The sequence below is a fragment of the Macaca thibetana genome, chromosome 1 (genome assembly GCF_024542745.1).
Source record: "Macaca thibetana thibetana isolate TM-01 chromosome 1, ASM2454274v1, whole genome shotgun sequence".
Lineage (NCBI taxonomy): Eukaryota > Metazoa > Chordata > Mammalia > Primates > Cercopithecidae > Macaca > Macaca thibetana.
This window is the reverse complement of record NC_065578.1, coordinates 1,310,627-1,326,912: the sequence shown is the minus strand read 5'-3', so window position 1 is coordinate 1,326,912 and position 16,286 is coordinate 1,310,627. Positions and strand designations below refer to the sequence as shown.

General features: G+C 58.1%; 1 protein-coding gene across 5 annotated transcripts in view; it reads right to left on the bottom strand.

Annotated features, from left to right (window-relative positions):
* PRKCZ (protein kinase C zeta) overlaps nucleotides 1-16,286 on the bottom strand; it is a 148,621-nt gene that overhangs the window by 58,019 nt on the left and 74,316 nt on the right. For all 5 annotated transcript variants that reach the window (XM_050786139.1, XM_050786142.1, XM_050786140.1 and 2 more), the window contains one exon: nucleotides 2,183-2,268. In XM_050786139.1, the coding sequence (XP_050642096.1) occupies nucleotides 2,183-2,268 (86 nt within the window). The remainder of the gene's footprint in view (nucleotides 1-2,182; nucleotides 2,269-16,286) is intronic.

Here is a 16,286-nt window from a genome sequence, read left to right as displayed (position 1 = left end):
GGACATCAGATTCCAGGTTCTTTGGCCTTTAGACTCTGGGAATTATTAGTGGTTTGCTGGGGGCTCTGGAGCCTCTGGCCACAGGCTGAAGTCTGCACTGTCGGCTTCCCTGCTTTTGAGGCTTTTGGACTCGGACTGAGCCACTACTGGCTTCTTTCTCGCCCAGCCTGCAGCCGGCCTATCGTAAGACTTCGCCTTGTGAGCCCGAGGCCAATTGGGAATCAACTCCCTTCCATGTACACGCATCCTATTGCTTCCATCCCTCTGGAGAACCCTGACTCATGAAGACACCTTCGTTTTGGACTTCCAGCCCCAGACTGCGGGAGAGTGAGCTTCTGTGGTTTAAGCCGCAGGTTAGTGGTGCTCCGTTCTGCAGCCCCAGAAGGCTCACATCGCGTGTCCTCGGAGAAGGCGGCCAGGGTGGGCTGCGGTGTGGACAGGATCTCTGTGCTGCAACCCTCCCTGGCACCATACTCCACAGATGACCCCAGTGTGGCCACCTCCAGCCACACTTTCCTGAGTCCCAGCCCAGGCCAAACTGCCTATTCACTCACACCCACCTGCCCTAAGCACACAGCCCACAGCCGCCTAGGCTCCCCATGTCCTGGTGTCCCCAACCTCGTCCTCAGGGCCTCCCAGACACTGGCTGGACTCTCCCGTGCCTGCCACATCCTCGGTGCTCGTGGCATCTCTGCACTGACCTCCCAGGGAGTATGAACAAATGCCTCCTCCTCCAGGAAGTCCTCTGGGATCTCCAGGCAACGTCCAGGTCTTCCTAGCACCGGCCTACTGATCTCCTGGAGCCTAGTTCCCTCCACACCCCTCTCTTCAGTCACTCAGGAGCTTGTCCTGCATCCCCACCTGTGTCAGCCCCACGAGGAATGGGAGTCCAGACCCATTCTTGCCACAGGACGGACTGAGCACACGCGGGGGCGGGAGGAGTGGCTGACATGCACAGAACTTCTTGATGGTCTAGAGAGCAGACCACAGGAGTAGAAGGAGGGGCAGGTGACCTGAGGTCGCTCCAGGAGATGGAGGAGCCGGACGTCCAGCAGAGGTTGACACGTGAGGCCACGTGGCAGGTGGGTGTGGAACGCAAAGGTAGCTCCAGGGCCACTGCTCCTGATGACGAGGCAGCCTCCACGCAGCTCTCTCGCAGTGACACACGTCCATGAACCCCCTCACACAGCTCTCTCGCAGTGACACACGTCCATGAACCCCCTCACACAGCTCTCTCGCAGTGACACACGTCCATGAACCCCTGCCACCGTGCAGTCATCGTACTGGCTTTACGGGGAGGGAACCGAGGTACAGAAAGGGTGGTACAGAGGCAGAGAGAGCAGAGGGGCTGGGACTGAACCAGCACGGAGTGGCCTTGGGTGTCCCATCATGCTGGAGATGGCTGCTGGAGGCCACCTGTCATGGGGACAGACTGCAAGAAGCACGGGGCTGGCCAGGCAATAGCATGTGACAGGCCGTCAGGGGCTCTGTGTGGAGGCCCGCAGAGGGGACAGGCCCTCTATGCTTCTACCCACCCCCAAGACACTCCCTGTGTGGGACAAACTCCAGGGCCACCAAGGCACCCCAGACACCTCCCCTTCCACTGTGAAATACAACAATTACAAAAGCATCTGAATCACCCATTTTGTAAGAATTAGAAAAGCACCACAAAGAGAAACAAGGGAAGTAAGCTAAGTGTCCTCTGGAAAGGGCCCCCCCCATGGGTGGACGTTGGAAAGACAGAGACCCAAGTAGGGATGGGGCTGAAGGAGCTTCCGGGGTTCACGGAGACTCTTGCAGCCAATAGGAACACTGCGTGCAGCTAAAAACACACACCCTGGCACTACATGCGGAATGCGGCCGCTCCACTCTGGATGCAGGCAGGCTGGGGCCTCAGGCCAGCGAACCCTGAGCCTTGATAAAAGTCACGCAGCCAGGCAGACACAGACAGCATTCACTGGGCAGCCACCACACAGGGAAAGGCCCGGAGGGCACTTCCCGCCTCAGACAGCCCTAGTCAAAGCCTCATCCCCGCACCAGTGAAAGCATTTCTGTGACCCTGCCCTCGGGCGCCAAAAAGAGCCGAGCCTGGGCTCCGCAAGACGTGCCTTCCCTCCTCTCTCTTTGCTTTTAAAAGTAACAAAGGGCCCCTTGAGGGACTAGTCCCGAGGGGGCCACTCACCCTGTTAAAGCGCTTGGCTTGGAAGAGATGGCCGTTGGCACGGTACAGCTTCCTCCATCTTCTGGCTCCCCGGCGGTAGATGGATTCTGGAAAGGACAGGAGAAAGGCGTAAAGAAACAGAGTGGCAGCCACGAGTCCAGGCAGGGTGCAGCTGCGACAGGCCACTCCCGTCCAGGTGGTGGTGGCTGCAGCGTCCTCCCAGGCAGGGAAGGTAGGGCTGGAATGACAGCCTCCCGATGGCCGCTCTCTGCCCCTCCTCACATGATCCTCATGGTGTCACGGCCTTGGCGGCTGGAGACAGCGGCTCAGGTGAGGATGGAGCCAGGTGTCCTCGCAGGGCAGACAAGATCCACCACTGGACGGCCACTGGCTGACAGTGGAGCGGTGAAGTCGCCCCAGGCCTGGCAGGCTGGGCTGTTTGCCCCCGCCTGTTTTCCTTTCCACCCTCTCCTCCCCAGGCAGCCCCGTGAAAAACAGGATTTTTTCCACACAGGGACAGTTCAAATGGGCCTCAATATTTACACATGACTGTCAGAGGAAGGAGAGCGGACGCCACACTGGAGCCTGAGCCAGGCTAAGATGCAGAGCGTCACTGACTTCACCTCAGGAACTCGCCAGACACAAGCGGCGCGAGGCCCAGGGCTCTCCAGTCGAGTTTCCTTTAACCTAATAAATCTCAGGGCAGGAGAGCCAAACCAACCGTGCCCCCGTTTCCATTCGAAGTTACCAAAAACATCATCTTTATAACATGCATTTGACAGTCCAGCCCATGTGGACTGTGCCTCTTATGAAAAGTGCCAGTACCAAGCCTGTAACCAGACAGCGGGTCTTGTCCTCCTTCAAAACCGTGTCTCGCTTTGCTTCTCCAAAACGCTTTGAAACGGATGTGTGTGTAAACAGAATCTTTGGAAACGTAACGTACAACGGGAAGCTTTGTGCTTTTATAAAATTCTATCATAAAAGCGACTTTCATGAACCAAATGAAAGTGCCACGAATATACTGAAGTGGAAATTGTAACGGAATGTTTTTAAAACAGGCAAATGACTAGCTCTGGCTGGAAACTGCTGAAATCAGGCCACACGGATGGTAAAACCTGCTCCTCTTCCTTTAAATATTCAGTGCGAGACCAAGAAGACAGCGGTCCTCCAGGAGCGCAGGTGAAACAGGCCTCACGGCGGCGGCGGGTGGTTCAGCCCCCCCAGCCCCCCAAGAAGGCTCAGCATCCCAGTAGCCTGGGGCACGGTACGGGGTTTGACAGAGGCCTGGTGACACCAAAGGCCCCTCCGGCCACAGACGCGACTGCCAGCAAGCACGAGGCCAGGCTGGGGCCGTGCAGCCTGTGCTCCCTCCGCATTCCACCCACCTGGGCGCCAGGCCTGGGCTCCACAAAAGGCGCAGACCCCCGGGGACGGCCACACTTTCGGCCCCTGCGCCCCTCAGCCCTGAGGAGGTCAGGTGAGCGCCCACGTGGCTCTGCCCACGACAACAGGGCGCATCCTGCCCTAACCAGCCCACAGCTGGTCCTGGCTCCAGGAGTCCGCAGGCCTGACTTTTCCCTTCGGGGGGCGCTCTGCCCGCCCAACAACCCTCTCTGAAGAGAAAAAGAGAAGCGTGTGAACCGGAGGAGACGGAGGCACCGTGGGACACAGACACAGCGGCGCGCTGCTTGTTAGGGTGGGCCGGTGGCGAGTCGAGGGACGGACGCACAGCCAGGGGCGGAGCCGAGGGACGGACGCACAGCCAGGGGCGGAGCCGAGAGACGGACGCACAGCCGGGGGCGGAGCCGAGGGACGGACGCACAGCCGGGGGCGGAGCCGAGGGACGGACGCACAGCCGGGGGCGGAGCCGAGGGACGGACGCACAGCCGAGGGTGGAGCCGAAAAATGTGCGCACAGCCGGGGAGGGGGCAGAGTCTAGGGAAGGACGCACAGCGGGGGGCGGAGCCGAGAGGCGCACGCACAGATGGGGGCGGAGCCAAGGAATGGGCGCACAGCCGGGGGGCGGAGTCGAGAGATGGACGCACGGGGTTTGGGGGAACCGAAGGACGGATGCACAGCTGGGGGCGGTGCCAAGAGGCGGGCGCGCAGCTGTAGGGCGGAGCTGAAGGACGGACGCACAGCTGGGGGATGGAGCTGAGGAACGGACGCAGCTGGGGGGTGGAGCTGAGAGAAGGACGCACAGCTGGGGGCTGGAGCTGAGAGGACGCACAGCTGGAGGGCGGAGCTGCTGGAGAGAAGGACGCACAGCTGGAGGGGGCTGGAGCTGAGAGAAGGACGCACAGCTGAGAGAAGGACGCACAGCTGGGGGGGTGGAGCTGAGGCGGAGCTGCTGGAAGGTGGAGCTGAAGGACGGACTTGCAGCTGGAGGGTGGAGCTGAGAGAAGGACGCACAGCTGGGGGTGGAGCTGAGGAACGGACGCGCAGCTGGAGGGCGGAGCTGAGAAGGACGCACAGCTGGGGGTGGAGCTGAGAGAAGGACGCACAGCTGGGGGGGGGCACAGTGGAGCTGAGAGAAGGACGCACAGCTGGGGGGGTGGAGCTGAGAGCAGGACGCACAGCTGGGGGGTGGGAGAGCTGGGGGGTGGACGCAGGAGCGCACAGGGGGGTGGAGCTGAGAGCAGGACGCACAGCTGGGGGTGGAGCTGAGGGCCGGACGCACAGCTGGGGGGATGGAGCTGAGAAGGACGCACAGCTGGGGGTGGAGCTGAGGAACGGACGCGCAGCTGGGGGTGGAGCTGAGAGAAGGACGCACAGCTGGGGGGATGGAGCTGAGGAACGGACCCGCAGCTGGGGGTGGAGCTGAGGGCCGGACGCACAGCCAAGGGGGCGGAACCGAGGGACAGACGAGCAACTGATGGCAGAGACGAGGGACAGACGGACAACTGCGGGCTGAGCTAAAGGCTGGACGCACAGCTGTGGGGCGGAGCCGAGGGATGGACGCACAGCCGGGGGCGGAGTCGAGGGAATGGACGCACAGCCACGGACAGAGCCCAGGAAGGGATGCACAGCTGGGGGGCGGAGCCAAGGGGCGGGCGCGCAGTTGGAGGGCGGAGCCGAGGGACGGAAGCACCGTCGAGGGCTCGGAGCCGAGGGATGGACAAGCAGCTGTGGGCAGAACCGAGGGGCGGATGCACAGCTGGGAGGCGGAGCCAAGGGACGGACACACAGCTGGGGGGCGGAGCTGAGCGACGGACACATAGCTGAGGGGCGGAGCCCAGGGACGGATGGAAGCTGGCTAGAGCAAGGACACAAGGGACCCACGCCCAGTGCGCCTGGGAAACCCTGAAAATGCGCCAACTGGACACCCTTCAAGTTCAATCAGTAAAGAGAGTGACGTCCTAGCAGACGCCAGGGCTCATCAGGGAGCCCCCAGCAGGCTGAACAAACTCTCCCACAGGACACAACACACAGCCCGGCGTCCCCAGTTTCCACCGGGACAAACTGAAGTGTCCCCTAAATTCACGTGGGGAGCCCTAGCTCCCAATGTGGCTGTATTTGGAGATGGGACCCCACGCCTCCAGAACTTGAGAAAATAAGTTCCTGTCGTGTGTAAGTCACCCTGTCTGTGGGGTTCTGTCACAGCGGTCCAGGCGGGGACTGACCCCGCTTCCCACCACACACACACTCGGTCCCTCGGAGACTAAGGATGGAAACGTGGGCAGCAAAGCGGCGAAACATTTTAGAAGGAATTACAGAAGATCTTAGTCACCCTGAGTCACCTGCACACGTGAGAGACAAAGGGCCCGTGGCTAGGGACGCTGGACTGAAAAATCCACGAGGAAAATGGAGTCAAAATAGGAACAGAAGACCAGAGCAGGCGTCTCGCCCGAGAGACACAAGCATCTCAGCCCGGAGAACCATCGGAGCAACCTGCAAGGCTGCCCAGGTGTCTCCTACACTGTGGGCTCGGCACAAATCAATCCCCCGCAGCCCCAAATACCTTCGAGGCCCAGGAGTGCACCGGGGAAATGGCTTATTCTCTGGCAGAGCCTCGCAGCTCAGAAACAAGGACCGTTTGCTCCCCCTAGGGCCCGGCAGCCCTACTGCTGCTCCGGGAAAGCTCAGAAACACTGGCTCCTGGGCTCGGGAGCATTCAAGAATGTCTGATGATCCCAAGGTCTGTGGACAAGTGAATGCATAAACTGATGTGTGGGTGTCCAATGGAAGATACAGCCAGTGCGAAGCCCACCTCAGCCACGTGCAGTGGTCCAGAGGTGTCTTAAGAAACACCAAAAATCAAACTCTAGGGTGACAGAAACATGGTGCCATTGCTGTAAAACCAAACAAGTAAAAAAAAAAAACAACCCCAATAGGCCGGTGCGGTGGCTCATGCCTGTAATCCCAGCACTTTGGGAGGCCGAGGTGGGTGGATCACGAGGTCAGGAGATGGAGACCATCCTAACACGGTGAAACCCCGTCTCTACTAAAAATGTAAAAAATGAGCCGGGCATGGTAGTGGGCGCCTGCAGTCCCAGCTACTTGGGAGGCTGAGGCAGGAGAATGGTGTGAACCTGCGAGGCAGTGCTTGCAGTGAGCCGAGATTGCACCACTGCACTCCAGCCTGGACAACACAAGGAGACTCTCTCAAAAACAAAAGCAACATCTTGTTTTAGAATACACAGTCATGTGACAAAAATGTTCTAGTAAGCAAATAACCAATCCAATTTCAGGCTGGCAGCTGTAACCAACCCAGTTTCAGGCTGGCAGCGGTGGGGGACAGGCTGCGGCTGGCTAGGGCTTAAGTCCTGCCCCTGGCTGGCTGCTGGGGGCAGTGTCCATCGATTACCACGCTTTATATTGCTGGGAGTCCTGCGCTCCTAGCGTGTGTCAAAAGGTATGTTGAATAACAATAGAACTAAATGACCTGGGGGCCCAGGGACAGAGAGGATAATTTCAAGCATTTCCTTCAGACCTGCCTCCTTCAAATATCCCGTCTCACTTTTTAAACTTTAAGGGTTCGTTTTGAACTTTTATTAGGGAAGGGAGTTGCCCCAGCCTGTGTTGCCCAGGCTGGTCTCCAACGCCTAACCACTGGTGATACGCCCACCTTGGCCTCCCAAAGTGCTGGGATTACAGGCGTGAGCCACCGTACCCGGCCTTCAAATCAGATTTTTAAAAAGGAACAAAGAGCTCTGAGCCTACAAAGAAACTCCCAGGTGTAAGAAGCCACCAGCATCCCTACCTGCTCGCGGGCGCCGCCTGGAGCTTGGCTCGAGGCAGGACACAGGTGGCAGCCAGTGGTCAGCTGCAGGCGCCACGGGGACAAATTTGCAAATGCCAAAGGAAAATGAGCAAGAGGCAGGAATTCAAATGACCCAAAGACCACAAAGGCGAGGCCACGCCCCACCCCACTGCAGTCCAGCTGGAAGGTCCAAACCCATGATGGCGGCCCTCTTCTGGGAAGGCCAAGTGTGCTGGCACTGCCTGCGGGAGGGTCGAACCGTGTCAGGCGGGAGTCCTGCTGTGTGCGGAGACCGAGCGTGTCAGGCGAGAGTCCTGCTGTGTGGAGACCGAGCGTGTCAGGCGGGAGTCCTGCTGTGTGCGGAGACCGAGCGTGTCAGGCGGGAGTCCTGCTGTGTGCGGAGACCGAGCGTGTCAGGCGAGAGTACTGATGTGTGGAGACCGAGTGTGTCAGGCGGGAGTCCTGCTGTGTGCGGAGACCGAGCGTGTCAGGCGAGAGTACTGATGTGTGGAGACCGAGTGTGTCAGGCGGGAGTCCTGCTGTGTGTGGAGACTGAGTGCGGCTCCAGGAGATGTGTGCGGATGCCAAGTGCCAAGGCAGGGCCTGCAATGGTTCACTATATGTGTCCACACGGCTGGGCCATGGTGCCCAGATGGCTGGTCAGATGTTATTCTGGATGTTTCCATGAGGGTGAGTATGGATGAGATAAACATTTAAATTGGCTGACTATGAGGGAAGCAGACTGCCCACCACAATGCAGGTGGGCTTTACCCGAGCAGGCGAAGGCCCCCACAGAACAAAGGCTGAGCTCCCTGAGCAGCAGTGCTGCGGCCGTGGCTCCTCCTAGGTCTCCAACCAGCAGGGCCCCCCTGCAGATTTTGGGCTTCATGAGTCTCTATGAACAAGCCAGTTCCTTACAATAGATCTTTTTATACACACACCCTATTGGTTTGGTCTCTCTGGAAAATCCTGGCACAGGGTCTCCAAGGTGGGAGTTCTGAGCAGGCATCATGTCTCCTACTTTCCTCGCCCTCCCAACCCCCATGCAGAGTCCCGCGGGAAGGCATGCCAGGAGCCCCTGAACCTGGGGACCCTGGTTGGGCAGGACGCCCAATACTCCCAGCACCTGGGTCTTGCCTCAGTGAAAGGGGGGAAGCCCCATGAGGTCCATGCCAGTCCCCAGCTGGAAAGCAGGGACCAGGTGAGTTATAAGGGATCACAGGGACAGCAGGGCAGCCTGTACTTAACAAATACACCTTTTGGCCGGGCATGGCAGCTCATGCTTGTAATCCCAGTACCTCAGGAGGTCGAGGCAGGTGAATCACTTGAGCCTAGGAATTTGAGTCCAGCATGGGCAACATGGTGAGACCCTGTCTCTATCAAAAAAAATACAAAAAATTAGATGAGTGTGGTGGCATGCACCTGTAGTCCCAGCTACTCAGGAGGCTGCGGTGGATCACCTGAGCCTGGCAGGTGGAGGCTGCACTGAGCCAAGATCACACCATTGTATTCCAGCCTGGGCAACAGAGCCAGACCCTGTCTCAAAAACAAAACAACACAAACACAAAAAAAACCCACCCTTTTTATCTGGGGGTAATTTCAGATTCACAGGGAAATCGCACAGGCTGTGCAGAACCTAGTAACCAGAAGCCTCCCTACGGCCAAGGCCTTGCCTGGCCCCGACTCGCCTATGGAGGCTGCAAGGAAGCCTGGTGCTACCCAGAACCTCAACTCCAGCTGTAGGCAGAGCCGCCCTCAACTGTCTTTTTTAATCAACTATTTTTAAGAACAGCTTTAAATTGGAGAGTTCCCAGAGAGCCCGCCTGCCCGGCTCCTCACAGCTCTCACCTTCCACCTGCTTGCTACACTGTTACAACTAATGAGCCAGGATCCATGGCTACCTGAAGCGATACTCAGACCTTTCCTCGGTTTTCACCCACTGTCTGCGTCCGCCCCAGGGTCCCGTCCAGGAGTCCGCGTGTCGCCGTCCTGCCTCGCCGGCCCTGCTGCACCGTGAGTTTCTCGGACTCCCTTTGCTTTCTGACCCTGACAGTTCTGAGTGCAGGACGCCCCTCCGTTGGGACTGGCCTGGCGTTTTTCTCAAGGTGAGACTGCACTTAGGGCCTCCTTAGCCTCCTCTAAATCAAAGGAGCATCTTTCTTGACAAATCCACATTCCCACCTTTTTGGGGGATTCTGCAGCTGCCAAAAGAAACAAACGAAAGCAACCACGAAAACCCCCCAAACCTTCGAACTTCAGGCAATTGACTAGAAGTTTCCCTAAGTGCAGGGGGCCTGGACACGCTGGCCGGCAGCCACTCTGCCTTTCTGGCCGCACAGGCGGGGATGCTGGGGGGACCCAGCGGCCTCCACCCCTCAGAAGTCACAGTCGAATTTTTAGTGTTTGGGTTTCTGCTTGGAAATTGACGGGCCTATTTCTGACGCAAGCGACAGTCAGCGCTGTGAAAAGGGAGCCGTTCTGGGTAGTGCGCTCTGGGAACGGCCCCCAGCCCCCAGATACTGCCGGCGAGGAGACTGTGGGCCTGGCACCGCGAGTCCCCTGGCCACCTCTGCGGAAAAGGGTCCCAAAGACAAGCCCAGCTTAGCAGCAGGTCCTTCCGGGGGTGCGTCAGGACATAGCCTGGGGTCTCCCGCAACGCCCCCTACACAGTGGACGGTGCAGCCGTGTGGGTCAGGTTGAGCACTGGCTGTGGCAGAAGGGACCTGGCTTTGGAGTCAGAGCTGGCTCGATGTCATGTGCCCATCAGGGACCCATCCTGCCACCTCCCTGGGTGCCAGGCTCTGCTGAAGCAAGCAGGGAACAAAATTGTGGAGATCACAGGGGCCGCTCCTCCTCTTTCAGTCTTAACTCCGACAACCTCAGGGAACTCTGTGCGTGTCTTTGAGATTCTATAATTAGGACGGCCACAGGAATTCTAAGGAGCTCAGTTTCCATGGCAATCTCGCGCCTTGAGCGCTCTGACAAGACGTAGAAAACACGTTTTAAAACACTAAGCTCGGCGCAGCAGGCTGGGACAGGCGACGGCCCTCGGGTGTGGGGGCGGTGAGGGAGGGGCTGAGTCCCCGGCAGCAGGTCAGGGGGCACTCGAGGCCTCCCCTGTTCACTGGACACGGCCCCACTACACGGGGTGACCAGCACAGCCCAAAGCAATGCCACAGGACGGCTCTGCGGTGCCCGGATGGGTGCGAGTCAGTGGTCGAGCCGTGTGCCGAGAGACAGGTGCCTTCCATGGTGGGCCAGGTCAGTGACCAGGAGGACAAGGAGACAGTGAGGTGCCCTTGGGCCAGGAGGTCCCCAGAAGCCGGGGTGCAGCTGTCACCGAGGGTGCAGGTAAAATGGGCACTGCCACCTCTAGACTCCACTTCTTCCCCGGGCAGCGACTTCCACTGAATTCTGGGCTCCAGGCGCCCGGGGCCACCTGGCTTCCTCTCCAGGCTTCCCCAGCACACAGTTAGCTGCCAGCATGTCCTAGGCAAACAGAGACACAAGAACAGCAAAGACCGCAAATTCGTGTCCAGAGCTAAGGTGTCCCAGGGCTGCTGTGGCCCAGACACTGGAGTGTGGGGTTTGGGGTGGGACCCCACCTCGCCTGACTCAGCCTGGTTGGCCACTGGTCCACAAACTGACCTGCACCCTCTATAGTGGGCACTGGGCCACCCTGGCCAGGGGCTGCCAGGGACAATGGAGAACACGTTGGACGTGGAGTCCTAAAAAGCCACCAAGAGCCGCAGGAGATGCCGTCAGCCTGTTTGCCTGGTGCGGAGCCCCTGAGCCTCGGCTACACCCACACCAGAGCTCCCACTGCATTTCAGGCCAGAACGCTCGCGGCAGAGCTGTCTGAACAGAAGTCCTTCATTCCTTCTGCGCTGGATGGCGCCAGCCACGCAGGCACTGCTCCAGAGGCTGAGGGCAGTGGGAGGCGGGATGGGCCCAGCCAGGACCAGAGGGTGAGAAGGCACAGGGCAGGGTGTCTGAGGATCTGGGGTGGCCGTGGGGCAGAGGCAGCGGTGGGGGGCAGTGGAGGTGCAGCCCCTCTATCTGAGGGACCTGCCCGGATCTCAAGCCTGCAACTCAAACTTCCCGTTTCTAACCACAGATCTATTTCCCAGTTGAAAAATGTGACTGAAAACATGCTGTGCTTTTAAAGGTAACTGAAAAATAACACTAGAGTCACAGAAGAAGACTTGGAAAAGGTTTTGGGCACCACTGTGGCGGGAAGCGGATAGCTGCCCGGGGCACAGCGTCTGTTTTGGGGACCGGCAGCCACAGCCCAGGCTCCCACCGAGGCAACCACCTCCCTCTTCCCCACAGCTGCTCAGCTGCTCAGCTGCAAGCACACGGCACAGAAGAGCTCAAGAGACAGAAGAGGCACAGCCGAGGCGCGAGTCGGGCAAATGGGGAGCCAAGCTCTGCCGACTTCTGTCCTCTCACGTCCAGGCACGTGGGACACACGGACCCCCAGGAACGGGCAGAGTCTGGCCCTGTGAGCACTGGGACCACACAGCACAGCACAACGGGTATCACGGTGTCAGTGACATAAAGGGACAGGCAGGTGGATAAGGGACCTGGGAGGGATGGGCGGGCATGTCCCTGCCACGACGCAGTGGCATGGGGGCTGCTCAAGTGTCTGCGGCCCTCGGGAAGGTGACCCTGGGTGCGGAGCAAGTGGCAAGCCTGGGCCAGTCTTGCAGTCCAAGCCTCAGGTCCCCTCGCGGTGGAGCTGGGCAATGCCATTCCCCAACCATAGGTTGTGGCCACTGCGTCCAGCTGCCCTCATGGGTGGCTCTGATGCCCCGAGACCTTGGGCTCGCTCATCTGGGGTCTAAGCCAATTAGACGAGGGCATTTCCCAGTGACATCATGGGCCCAGGGCGGTCACGTGACTGAGACACGCAATCAGGCTGGAGGGGGGTGGGCATGGCAGGGTCGGCGGGGCAGGGTCCCCAGCCGAGGGCGGCTGGGGGGAGATGGAATGAGTTGGGTTACCCACCAGCAGCACCCACCTCTGGACACGTGATGGGTCACCTGCCCATCACCTGCAGCCAAACAGCCTGTGGTCAGCACCTGCCCCGGCCACTACTCCGGCTGGGCAGCCCCTGCAGCCCAGGGCAGCAGACCAGCTCGCCAAGGCCACCAACGTCGGCTGACTTTGGTTTTTGAGCTGAAAATTTTAAAAGTCTATAAAACAGAGCCTTGTTCACTGAAGAAAAGTTTCCCATTGAGGAAGCTGACAGGCCTTGGCATCTGGGTCTCTGATGCCTGGTGCAGGCGGGGGCAGAAACTGCGATGGGAACACACTGGGTGGGGGTGCTGGATGCTGTGCTGAGAAGCCCCTGCAGGACCCCCAGGTGATGCTGCCCCAGGGCAGCCTTGGATAGAGCGATCGGGCGACAGCCTTCAGGACAGGGGCAACATCCTCAGGCCGTGGCATTCCCATCTGCGGAAATTCAGCTGCCCGACTGCCTCCCACAGTGGCCAACATGGACCCCGGGACAGGAACCACGCTCCACAGAAAGAAAGTGCTTCATGTTGGCGAGAGGCAGCTGGGCGGCTCCTTCCGGGGAGCAAATCCCCGCATGGAAGGCAGGAGGCCGTGGCTTGGGCGCGTGGGCCCCCGAGGGACACCCACTGTGGCATGGACTGCTGGAGGAGCCCTGAGTAAATCTGACTGGGAAACCTGGCACTGCCCTCCGCCCACACTCCAGCCTCCTTCGAATAATCGGACTCACCTGCCACGGAATGTGCACGGAAGGCGGGAGGCATCACAAGAGCCTCAGTGTTTACTTGGGTTCCCTGGGAGCGTGTCAGGGGCCACGGGGACCCACAGTCACTCCACGTCTTGCAGCCAGCCCAGGGCCCCATGCTTCCCTCCTCAGGGCAGCCGGGCTGGGACGAGGGCCAAAGCCTCCAGTTCCCAAGAAGCCAGGCCCCCTAGGGTGTCCTCCGCCCCACCGTCCCCAAATGCTGCTGTCAGCAGCCGTTCAGGAAAGTGCCCCCGAGAGACGTTTCGGAAGGAATTACATTTCTACAGTTTGGCCTTACAATCAGTTCTACTGAAAACATCCTAACTTGTTGTAATACAAAATCCAGATTTTAGGAAATGACTGAGAGGCTGACCAGTATTTTCACAGTTTCCGTGGAAAGATGTACGCCAACTTCCAAGCAGTCAGTTGCAAATAAATTCATACCAAACACCGCTCCTTTCTATGTAAGAATTTTTTTTTCTGGATTCACTAAAACAAACAAAACACATCAACACCAACAAGAAGCTGCTCCGAGATCCTCACTGCTACGTTCCGTGTCCCCCACCCTCAAACAGACCCAAAGGCCCAGGCTGGAGGCAGAGATTGTCCAGCGCCCGGCAGAGCCAGGCCAGGAAGGCCGCTGTGAGGACGTGCGGCTGAGTCAGAATAACTCAGAACCAAGAGTTGAGCTGCAAGGGGATGCGGCGCTGAGGATGTGGCCAGGGACGTCACGCTAGGAGTCTAACCCTCCTCCCACGAACGAGCGATAAAAGCTGGAAAATAAGCAAAAACTGTGTTGGAGGCATCCGAGACCAGCAAGCGCATCAGAAGAGGAGGTGTTGCCAGAGAGATGCACCACCCAGGCCGTGCACGTGCACGGCGTCTGCTGACCCTTCGCAGGCCACACAGAAAGCTGGGCCGGGAATCTCACTGAGACAAAAACTGGGGTTCACAGCCACCAGGACAATCAAGACCTATGGAACTGTCTCCATCAGCTCAGCCGCCACAGCAAAATACCATAGACTGGTGACTAAGTGACAGGTATTCACTTTCTCACGTTTCCAAGGCTAGAGTCGGGATGACGGCGACTGAAAGGCGGGGTCTCTCCTTGCTTGCTAGCGGCCGCACGCTCACCATGTTCTCACGTGGTGCAGAGAGCACAGGTGCAACCTCTCTTGTGTCTCATCCTCTCATCCTATAAAGAGCACAAATCTCACCACAAGGGTTCTACCCCGTGACCCTAACTACCACCGTGACCCTAACTACCGCCGTGACCCTAACTACCGCCGTGGCCCTAACTACCACCAAGACCCTAACTGATTACCAACGTGACCCTAACTGATTACCACCGTGACCCTACCACCGTGACCCTAACTACCGCTGTGACCCTAACTACCACCATGATCCTAACTACAGCCGTGACCCTAACTACAGCTGTGACCCTACCACTGTGACCCTAACTATAGCCATGACCCTACCACCATGAGCCTAACTACTACCAACACCCTAACTACCACCATGACCCTAACTGATTACATTTACCACCATGACCCTAACTACTGCCGTGACCCAACTACCACCATGACCCTAACTGATTACTGCCATGACCCTAATTACCACCGTGACCCTAACTACCGCCATGACCCTGATTACCGCCATGACCCTACCACCGTGACCCTAACTACGACCATGACCCTAACTACCAAGACCCTACCACCATGATCCTAACTACAGCTGTGACCCTACCACTGTGACCCTAAATAACTACAGCTGTGACCCTAACTACCACCATGACCCTAACTACCACCAAGACCCTAACTACCACCATGACCCTAACTACCACCGTGACCCTATTGCCGTGACCCTACCACCGTGACCCTACCATGACCCTAACTAGTGATGACCCTAACTACCACCGTGGCCCTAACTACAGCCGTGACCCTAACTACCATCATGACCCTAACTACAGCCATGACCCTAACTACCATCATGACCCTGATTACTGCCGTGACCCTAAGTACCACCATAACTACCAAGACCCTAACTACCACTATGACCCTAACTACTGCCATGACCCTACCACCATGACCCTAACTACAGCCATGACCCTAACTACCATGACCCTAACTACAGCCGTGACCCTACCACCATGACCCTAACTACAGCCGTGACCTTAACTACAATGACCCTAACTACAGCCGTGACCCTAACTACAATGACCCTAACTACAGCCATGACCCTACCACCATGACCCTAACTACAGTTGTGACCCTACCACCATGACCCTAACTACAGCCATGACCCTAACTACAGTCGTGACCCTAACTACAGCCATGACCCTAACTACCACCATGACCCTAACTAACTACTGCCGTGATCCTAACTACCACCATGACCCTAACTACCACCAAGACCCTAACTACCACCAAGACCCTAACTACCACCATAACCCTAACTACCGCTGTGACCCTAACTACCACCATGACCCTAACTACAGCCGTGACCCAACTACCACCATGACCCTAACTACAGCCATGGCCCTAACTACCACCATGACCCTAACTGATTACTGCTGTGACCCTAACTACAGCCATGACCCTAACTACAGCCATGACCCTAACTACAGTCGTGACCCTAACTACAGCCATGACCCTAACTACCACCATGACCCTAACTACAGCCATGGCCCTAACTACCACCATGACCCTAACTGATTACTGCTGTGACCCTAACTACAGCCATGACCCTAACTACAGCCGTGACCCTAACTACAGTCGTGACCCTAACTACAGCCATGACCCTAACTACCACCATGACCCTAACTACTGCCGTGATCCTAACTACCACCATGACCCTAACTACCACCAAGACCCTAACTACCGCTGTGACCCTAACTACCACCATGACTCTAACTACAGCCGTGACCCTAACTACCACCATGACCCTAACTACCACCATGACCCTAACTACAGCCATGGCCCTAACTACCACCATGACCCTAACTACCACCATGACCCTAACTACCACCATGACCCTAACTACAGCCATGGCCCTAACTACCACCATGACCCTAACTACAGCCATGGCCCTAACTACCACCATGACCCTAACTACCACCATGACCCTAACTACCACCATGACCCTAACTAACTACTGCC